Raw genomic sequence first — 10,614 nt, forward strand, 5'->3', positions numbered from 1 at the left:
CCCAATCAAATAGTTAAATTAATACAAATTATTTTACTAAATTTAAACTCTTAGCATGTATAATAAAAACATTTTTATAAATATTGTACACTATTAGTATTATATGTTTCAAATTTAATTTTATAAATGGAAGATGATCGTTTCTTAAAGGCCGGTTTCTATTTCACAGGCTTTGTTTTGTTTTCAATTATGACATTTCTCTTGTTTATATAATTTTTGTTTAGTAATTTTATTAATTTATTCACTTCATACAAAAATCTTTATAAACAGTTGAATATGGGTTTTAATTGAATAAAGCTGTTTTGAGGAGACCTCTTTTAAGTCCTGAATTTTTTAAAAAACTTAAACTTGTGAATTCTTAGACAAATATCAGAAGCAAACTTAATTTTTTGTGCACATAAATCTTCTAGAGCGTGGGAGCTTTCCTTTATCTTTGGATCCTATTGAAGAGCTTTAAAACTCTTGAATTGATAAAATGGGTATAAATAGGTGATCCCATTAAACAGTTATTTCCAGGGTAATCGCTCAGAGTTTATTATTTTATCCTCTATCATTCCTAACATCATATGGAGACACATGTCATTGTTTCATTTTTTTTTTTCTATCATTCCTAACATTATATAGGGACACTTGTTGGACTGTGCTAGGAGAGGATCAGAGAATAACTTGATTTTGCAATCAAATAAAATAACTTATCACATAACTCTAATTATTTTTTTTTAATCCTATGTGATTACCTAAGTTTGGCTTTATATCAGTTTGAGCACTAACTTTCGATTTGTATCAAAATGAGCATTAAGTTTTAATTTCATTTCTTCTGAAGGATAGTTGGGGATTTTCGGTGGATTTTTAGTGATGTGGATGTCGGAAAGCTTTCGTGGATGCCTTGGATTGACGTCATCATGGCTACATTATTCTGGAGAGAGAAGAGAAGAAAAGAAAAGAATGATGGGAGAGAAGCTGACGTGTACGTCCTACATGGACCAAAAAAAGCCACATTGGTTAAATGGTTGAGTTGGTGAGCCGGTGACATGGACCCAGGGCATCCACGCAAGCTTTCCGACATCCACATCACCAAAAATCCACTGGAAATCCCCAATTACCTGCCGAAAAAATGAAATTAAAACTTAGTACTCATTTTGATACAAATTAAATGTTAGTACTCAAACTGATATAAGGCCAAACTTAGATACCCACCGGAAAAATTTACCCTTTACTTGCTCCTGTGACTCCACATGTTATCTTTTCTTTTCTTTTTTTTTTAAGAAAAAGATTTGGATAAGGTGGTGAATTGAAATAAAGCTGAACTCAAAACAAAAGGTTCACCTCATTCAAGGAAAAAAAACACATCAAATAATTATTTTACTGCCATTAGTTAAGCTAATCTTGGATTATTCATTTGATGACATTTTCATATAATTTAAAGCCACCACCCACTAAAATTTCAGTTAAACAAATCAAAGAAAAGTTTTAGTCACAAACAAAATGCATTAAAGTTATCCACCATTGTACTACACGTCTCTTTATCATTTTGTTCAGAAAAAAAAAAAATCACATATATATATATATATATAATTGAATTCATAATTGCACCATTTATGTATTTGACTAACAAGCCAAAATTAATTAGTACTTACATCTAACCTTATAATACTCGCTCTGTTTTCAACCTTTCATTTTTTCTGCAAATAAGTGTTACTTCAAAGAAGCATCATGGAAATAAATATTAAGAACCAAATAGTTCTACATATATTTATAGTTATATACACACACACACGCAATTAAATTCAGTGGCAGACTTTGATGACCAAAAATAAGATACTTAATAATCAAGCAAGTTCACGGATGTTTGTAATTAATTGGAAGTCATGAACCATACCATTCTTTTTCCCTTATTTTTTATTTTTTTATTTTTAAAGTCAATATACACTAACATCATCTTCATCTTCATCTTCATCTTAAAGCAAAGACCATTAAAAAGAACTCCAACTACAAGCCCATACAATTTTCCCCCACTTACAAGCAATCTTACTCCTTTTCCCCCTTTTTTTCTCAACTTCCCTCACTTCCCTGACTTCCAACTCCGTTTTCTTTACCCCTTTTTCACTGAAACTCAATTCACTTCCCTTAATTTCATCTTTCTACTGAAACTCGAGTTACAATCTCTGAACTCATTCACAAAAATCTCATCTTTCTACTGAAACTCGAGTTACAATCTCTCAACTCATTCAAAAAAATCTCATCTTTCTATTGAAACTCGAGTTACAATCCCTGAACTCATTCACAAAAATCTCATCTTTCTACTGAAACTCGAGTTACAATCTCTCAACTCATTCACAAAGATATCATCTTTCTAACTCTACACCGATGCCAACAACCAAACCCAAGTTCCCACTACGCCGGCCAGTGGTGGTCGACGTCGGTTGTGGCTGCCGGCGTTCAAAGATCCCATCTTTCTTCTCCCCCTCCACCTCCTCTCTTTCTCCCTCCTCTTCCTCCTCTTCCTCCCACTTTGAATCCATTCCCACTCTTTCAAATACCACTAGCCCTAATTCTCCAAGCACTGAGAAGATGAAAAGAAAAAAGGAGAAGGAGAAGAAGAGGGGAAGAAGAAGAAGGGTTTCAGGTGAGAGTGTGGCGGTGGTGAAGGAGTCCGAAGATCCATACCTTGATTTCAGGGACTCCATGGTCGTCATGATCGTTGAGAAGGAGATCTATGCTCGGGAGGAGCTGGAGGAGCTGCTCCATTGCTTCATCGCTCTCAACGCTCCTCACCATCACGCTCTCATTCTTCGAGCCTTTGCTGACGTCTGCCGTGAGGTATTCTCACCGCGGTGACCGTATGCACCTGCGTTCTCACGTGCTTTTCACGTGGGTATCGTTTGGTTGTAGAATAAGAAGATCCTGCCACCACCCTGGTGAGGAGGGAAGTGGGTATGCTCACCTGGTGGTGTTAGGATCTTTGTTAATCTTATTATGGTATAAAGGTTATTAATTACATGTTGGTTAAGAGTAAATAAAGATTAATTACTTTGTGGTTAGTGTATGATAGTGTTTTCAGTTTTTTTTTTTTTTAATAAACTCCTAATTTCAGTGCTTTTATAACTACATGTTTGGTGTTTTAATTTTAATTTAGTTTGTATGAGAAAATATCTATTTTGATATTTGAAGTTTGATATTTGAAGAGTAGAAATTTATCAGTTTTCCCTTTTTGTTAAATATAAAATTTATTTTAAGTAATTTCATCTCAGTAGAAAGAAATATTAAAATGAATAAATTTATGGTACTTTAGGTTTAATCTATTTATTATTAGTGGATTTGTTCTATTAGTACTTGCTCTCTTGTGTTATTTGTCTGTTTTGTTTTCCTATTTCATCAGTTTTTGTAACTTTATTTATATATGTGCACTTTTTATTAACAAAATTATAATTTATCTATTTTTTCAATAACTAAATAAATAACTTTATCTAATCTAAAGTAAAAAAAAAAATTGAACTTATTTATTGTTCATGGGGTATTTTTTTAAAAACCATGTGATCGAATTCTTAACTTTTTAAACTTGGGGAAAAAAATAAAATACCAACTCTAAATTAGGTAGCTTTTATTAATTATTTTGAAACTTTATTACTATAAGTTGTGCTTAATTGAAGATCTAATTTCAAATAAAACCTAGAAAAAAATCAATGGTCCATGCATGATTGTGATAGGGAGCACCCAATGAGGTCTCAATCTGAAGATATGATGGTTAAGAATATCAAAGTTATAACAAAGAACAAGTAGAGAGAGCATTGAATGAGATTCATGGGAAGTTTAAAGAAAAGGAGATATGAAGGCATTGAATCAAATGGGTCCATGCATCACTCTCATCAAGTCTTTAACAGGATCCATGTGATCTTGTTAATGCTTGCATGATGACAAACATATTGACATCTTTTGTTTGTGGATTTTTGGCTCTTTAATTTGTCTATATATCCTGGAGTTTTCTTCTCTCAAGTGTCTTTTGTAACTATATATATACCTTGGATTCACTGCCATATATATATATATGACTCTTTATATATGTATATATATATATGTACCTTGGATCCACTGTCATATATAACTTTCAATCAAGTACTCCATTTATTGTGTTTCCATGACAATAATTAAATTATGATGCCAAATATGTCACTCCTTGTTATTTACTTTATCAACCACCTGCTTTTCAATGCATAACTTTCTCATTAAATAGTTAAGACGTAAACTTTGAAAGTAATTCATGAGTAAATCATGTTTTGATGAAAATAAAATAGCTATTTATTTAATATATAGAGCGGAAAGAAAAGACAAGTTGATGAACAAGGGTAAAAATAAAATAAAATATTTTTATTTGATCATGTTAATATTTTGATAGGCTACTTCCTTAGTTTTGAACCATTCTTTTATTTTATTGCACATGGTTTTATCCACTGTTATTAAAAAAATAAATGTCACTAAAAAACATGATATGGAATTCCAACTTATTGAAAAAAGTGAGATATTAATGAAACCCTAATGTAGTTTCCAAAGCATCCATTTAAGAGCCTTGTTACAATTAGGGAAAAGCAACTTTAGCTTGTCAAACTTAGGTTATCACGCATCCATTGAAATAATAAAACTAGAAATTAATCAAAAAATTAAAATAAAAAATTAAGAGAGAACATTTCTCTTTTATATAAACTTCCAATTATTTAAGCTTGATAAATGAAAACAGATAATTGTGCATAGAGTTTTGTGATTAATTATCTCATAAATAGTGGCAATCTTGCTGTCTTTAGAAGCTTCTTTTTAAGACCACCACACACCCCCATGTTCACTAACAACAAGAAAACAGGAATCTAGCCACCAAGATTGCTCAAAGAGTTGACTCATCCTTTCCTTTTTATTTTTTATTTCTTATATATACACACACACGTATATATAAAGTGTATGTATTTAGTTAATGAAAATACATACACTAAAATGTTAGTTACTCTTGGCTAGCTATTCAAGCATAACAGGTTGTGAGTTTATAATTTAGTATCAATACCAACTGATCAACATGAGGGAATATTAATGAACTTTTAAGTATCTAATATATCTAATGTGTGTATTGTTGATTAAAAATGATTTAATCTATTGCATGATTTGATTTAGATTTGTAATTTTATTAAAATTAGTCTGGATTTTGAGTTAAATAAGATTTATTGTGGTTTCAAATGTGAATTTGTTGATTTTTTTCTTATGTACTTAAATATATGTAACTTTCATATTAAATAAAATAGCATTCCTTTTTATCTATACTACTACTATCATATACTATGTTTGATTTGGTTTTTGAGTTTTACCATATGGGAATTAATTGGTTTTAATTTTGCCATCCATTAATGGATTTGGTAGAAAGAGATAAGTAAGAAATATATTATAATAACTACAACATGTGTCAAAGTACTGTTTGAAGGACTGATTCAGTGAAACCTATTTGGCTCTTTTCTAGTGAAATTAATTAATTAATTAGCTAGCATGCATAAATTATACAATTATTGCATTATAATTGATATAGCTAGACCATAATTGTTCACAATTGGAGACAAGCCATTGATTCTTTTATACAAATGAGATGGCTTATTCTTGATGGTCAATGAATATATAATATATATCATCCTTTAATCATCTATAACTTTCTCCTATCAACCAAATAAATAAAATAATCACACATTACATTATAATAATCATATTTAATTACTAACTACTTAACATTAAAGAAAGAAAAACTATACATTGAATTATGAAAGATGACAAATAAAAAGTACATCAAAGATCAAACATCTTGCTCATCATCATCATCATCATCATCATCCAACACTTCATGGATCTCAAAACTCAATGATGATGAAGAAGAAGAAGAAGAATAAGAATAAGAACAAGAAGGAGAAAGAGAAAAAGAAGTAGAAGCAAGAGAAACAAGCAAATCAACAAAAGCTCCAAGAATGAAACCATGAGTCTTCTTGCCATTAACTTTAAGATACCAAACCAAAAGATCTTCAAGAGAATCCCAAGTCGTGATCCCATGAGCCTTCACCATCTCCTCCATTGACTCTCTAAAGTCTCTATAAGGGTCCTCAGAGTCCATGGCCATGGCCACACTCTCCTTAAAAGGGAGATCATCAAAAGGAGGAGGAGGATTAGTAATACTAGCACTAGTAGTGTCCTGATCCATAATTAACAAGCTTGTAGTAGTGCATGGCTCAAAGAAAAGCCTATCAGACCTAAGGCCTTTGATAACCATCTCCAAAGAAGAGTCACCATTAGAATCCTCAGAAACAGTTGAGAAGCTCTCAGATAACAAGTCCTCAGAAGTGTTGGTGAAGCATGACTCATTTGAGTAGTCAAAGTAGACTGAGTTCACTGTCTTGAACATTGTATCATCATGTTGGCCTCTTCCTCCCCTGAATGAGCTTGTCTTTGGGTTCTTGCATGATGCCCATGGCCATGTTGAAGTTGAAGATGATATTGTTGATGATGAAGATGAAGAAGAAGGAGAAGATACATTTGTTGTTGTTGTTGTTGTTGTTGTTGTTGATGATGATGATGATGGTTCTCTGAGTTTGAAGAAGAGAGAAGTGAAGGTGAGCTTCTTTCCCATTTGTGGTTGGAGTTTGAGTTTGAGTTTGAGTTTGAGTTTGGTGGTGAGAGGGTGGTGTGTATTTATTGAGGATGGTGTTGAGGTGAAGGAGAAATGGAATTAATGTGGTAAGAGTTAGGTTTAGGGTTTGAGAGGAGGCTTGCTTGGTGGTGGTGTGTTTTTTAAAGTGGAGAGATGTGGGAGGGGAACATGGTTGGTGTGGGGTCACTCATGTGGGTAATCAATATAAGGTTGGGGGGTGTATTTAATTCCACTTTGAATAGTGTTGTCTAGTCATGAAAACTATCACTTGTGTATGTATTAAAGAAAATGTTTTGTTTTTTGCTTGCAAAGTCTTTGTTTTTAGTTGGGAGAGATAGATCAATAGACAATATATAGATATATGTATATATATATATATATAACCACTGTTTCATTGATTAAAAATATATTTATGAATTTTCGAAATAAGTAGAAATATATATATATATATATATATATTGTTTTAGTGAGTTTAATTATTTTTCTCGGGTTGGTGGGAGCTCTCTTATTATTATGGATATTATTAAAAATATTTAATACTTAAAACTGATAGAACGGTCTTGAACAAATGATTAATTTAGATTGTCATTACCTGAAAACCTTATTTTGTTTTTCTATTTTTTCTCTTATCAGTGTAAGGTCAGCTAAACATTTTTAGTTATTTTGTATGATTACAATTTTTTTAATGTAATATATATATTTTCCATAATTTTTATATTTATATTTTTAATATATTTTGGATGATTTACTTTTTTATAAAATAAACTTTATTTTTATACTAGTTTTGTGCATAGGTTAAAATATTATTTATAACTTAGCTAAGATTTTTATTTTTTTATTTTTAACACATTCAATATCCATAGAGGACCAAACTTATAATTTGAGTGTATGCGAGATGGGGAATATGTCAAACCTCATCACCCTCACAAAATTATGAATCGTAGTTAAGGAAATTGAACTTATGTCTCACTCAAGTGAGGAGACCTAAGGTGCTGTTAGACTATCAAGCTTTTGATTAGCTAAGAATTTTATAACCGGAAAAAGTGATTTTATAAATGACGGAGGAACCTAATTAAAGACTAAAAAAAAAAAAATACTTTGCACAAAAGGACAAGCAAATAAAAAAATTGCAAATTGCCGAAAGGTGGGGAGAAATACACGGGATTGTTGCATGTTGGGGCGATGGTAAGAAAAAGGCAAATTATAAAAAGTTTGCATGCCTTTTTTGATGCAATTCCTGTGAATTTATATTAAAGTTAGATACTGAATTATTTATGTTTTTTCTTTTTTATTTTATTTTATTTCAGTGTATGCACTTATATAGTTTTATAGTTGCATTTTTATAATTAAGATAGAGTATAAATGGGTGTATAATTCATCCTACATTCATATAATTTAATACATCATTTTTTTCTTAATGTATCAATATTAAAATAAATAATTATTCGTAAAATAAAATAAACATGTTAGACTCTTAATTGGTTTTAACATCTGTTTGTATTGCATTAGATTATAACAAGTGACAATAGTTTTATTTGGTATAGTATTTAAATATAAAAATTAATCTAATAAGGGACAAACTATATAACAAATAATTGCAATAATAATATGTTCAGCTTCCAAGAAAATTGCTTTGTTTTTCTCTAATAATTAATCAAATTAACACCAATAAGAATCATTATCAGAATAAAATCCATTTGTTAGACCCCATTTATATATTTAATTAAAATTATAATTAGAACATGTCTAAGCAGTGCCTCTTTGCTCATGAACAATGATATCTTTTGATGCCTTCAAAAGCATCTCATATATATATATATACATACACATGTACATATCATTACATTTACAAATTTTTAAGTTGACAGCCTATGAATTATGATGATTTTTTAAATAAAGATGCTAAATCAAGCCACCTCTTTAAACAGTGAAATTTAGTTAACTACTAGTAAGGATATAAAAATAAAAGATTAAAATTCACACACACACACACACACACACACACACACACACACACATATATATATATATATAGTGACGTATCAGAGTATGTGAAGTCTTATATCACTTATACAACCAATATAATTACAACATATAAAACTATACAAATAGGAACATATTTATACATATATACATATATTTATATCCTTACTTTTTATTAGTTAGTGTTAATATTTATTATTAAAGTGTTTTCACAGCTAGTTTCTCTTCCTTTCTGTGCATTTTTTTATAGTTCTATTGGGTCTTTTTGTTTGAGAACTATCATTATATTTTAGTGTTCAAATGGAAGATAGCTCTTATTGGAAACCGCTGGTTTCTTTTCCAATTTTATTTATTTATTTATTTATTGCATTTTTATAGTTCTATTGGGTCTTTTTGTTTGAGAACTATCATTATATTTTAGTGTTCAGATGAAAGATAGTTCTTACTCTAATAAAAAAAAGATGATAAATGAATCCGATGAATAATATCTCCCTCATAGTTCAAGAGTAAAAGAAAATAAAAAAAAAATTAATTTCATTGATTGTATGGTTGTTCGATTTTATTTTTTCTCCTCCAAAATTGACATGCTTTGCTAGAAATATTAAGATTAATAATTAATAAGTGAAACAGAATTGATGGAGAAGGTGAGATTGGAGTGTTAGTTGGGAACAAAGTTGATATTAAATTGAAGTGTTGTGTGGAGGAATGGAGCATGTTGTTGTTTGTTGGAGAGATAAGGATTGTGATACTACAACGTTTGGTGTTGATGCATGAACATGCTCTCCATTAGAAAATAAAAATTAATAATTGGTACTATTTAGTTAATGATTTGTCTTGGGACTATCAGTTAATTTTGAAATTATTTGATCAGAGTCATTTATCATATGTTTTTATTGTTTTCAAACATTTTCGTGTGCCGTTTGTTCACTTGTTTGTTTTGTTTTATTTTTGACGTATATTTTTTAATTATTTTTTTACAAAAATAATAAGCCATGTGTTAACACGCGGAACAATATTATTTACACAATATTATACAATTTGAAAACGAGATTTCAATCCTGTACTCTTCATTTATCATTCTAATGAAATAAAATTGAATTACTGGTGGTTGTCTATATTACTAATTAATCTTAGAGAAAAATATAAAATGTTTGTTATCATATATATATATATATACATTTGAAAGACATTGTCTTGTCTCAAAAATTATTTATATTTTAATTTAAAAAACTGATTAATTATTTATTAAAACCATGTTTATACATATACATGAATATATGATTTGAATTATATAAAATAAACAGTCCAAAAATCTTATATATATATATATATATATAAACAACCAGTGCCAAGCAATTTCACTATTTTCAAGGGTGGCAACTATAAAAATCCCTCCATTAAACCGAGATCGGCCCGTTCAGACATAGAGGCCCCAATATACAACAAGTTGGGTTTGCTATCCAGCCCGGCCCATCACTACCAAAACACTCTTATCGGATATCGGGTATTGTAGACCCGAATCCGAAAGAGTCGGGTTTTACATCATAATAATAATAATAACTTCTTATTGGATATCGGGTAAAACCCTAGTTTCCAAATTCCAAACCCGAATCCGCTTTCGGGTCATCATCTTCGATCACTTCCCGTGCATTGCTCAGAGACTTTGTTTTGGATGAGACTTTTGAAAAGCCCGGAAGTCTTTTTTATAAGTTAAGACTTCCGGGTTAAAGATGTTTGTATTGAGCTTTAGCAGTCAGAAAAGTCGAAAAACGCACTTTTTCGGTAGTGATGAGCGAACACGAAAAAAAGTTTGCTTTTAAATTTTATTTTTACACTGCTTTACGAAAGTTTCTAATACTAAACACAAAATATAAAAAAAGTCTTAACTTACTGCTGAAAAGACTTTTTCCGAAAGACTTTCTATTAAAACTTAAAAAAAGTCTTTTTTCGGTAGCCCAACCCAAACA

At 30.2% G+C, this 10,614-nt stretch overlaps 2 protein-coding genes across 2 annotated transcripts; one reads left to right on the top strand and one right to left on the bottom strand.

The window, feature by feature from the left end:
* The first annotated feature begins 1,772 nt into the window (after positions 1-1,772).
* Positions 1,773-3,046, top strand: LOC120260580 (transcription repressor OFP8-like). The gene has a single exon (XM_039268091.1). It carries the CDS (start codon positions 2,368-2,370, stop codon positions 2,836-2,838), a length of 471 nt encoding a protein of 156 aa, XP_039124025.1. The 5' UTR covers positions 1,773-2,367; the 3' UTR covers positions 2,839-3,046.
* A 2,686-nt stretch (positions 3,047-5,732) lies between these two features.
* LOC120260869 (transcription repressor OFP13) lies at positions 5,733-6,755 on the bottom strand. Its single transcript, XM_039268445.1, has one exon. It carries the CDS (start codon positions 6,641-6,643, stop codon positions 5,819-5,821), a length of 825 nt encoding a protein of 274 aa, XP_039124379.1. The 5' UTR covers positions 6,644-6,755; the 3' UTR covers positions 5,733-5,818.
* Between the last annotated feature and the right edge of the window lie 3,859 nt (positions 6,756-10,614).

This window comes from Dioscorea cayenensis, chromosome 5 (genome assembly GCF_009730915.1).
Source record: "Dioscorea cayenensis subsp. rotundata cultivar TDr96_F1 chromosome 5, TDr96_F1_v2_PseudoChromosome.rev07_lg8_w22 25.fasta, whole genome shotgun sequence".
In the NCBI taxonomy this organism is placed as follows: domain Eukaryota; kingdom Viridiplantae; phylum Streptophyta; class Magnoliopsida; order Dioscoreales; family Dioscoreaceae; genus Dioscorea; species Dioscorea cayenensis.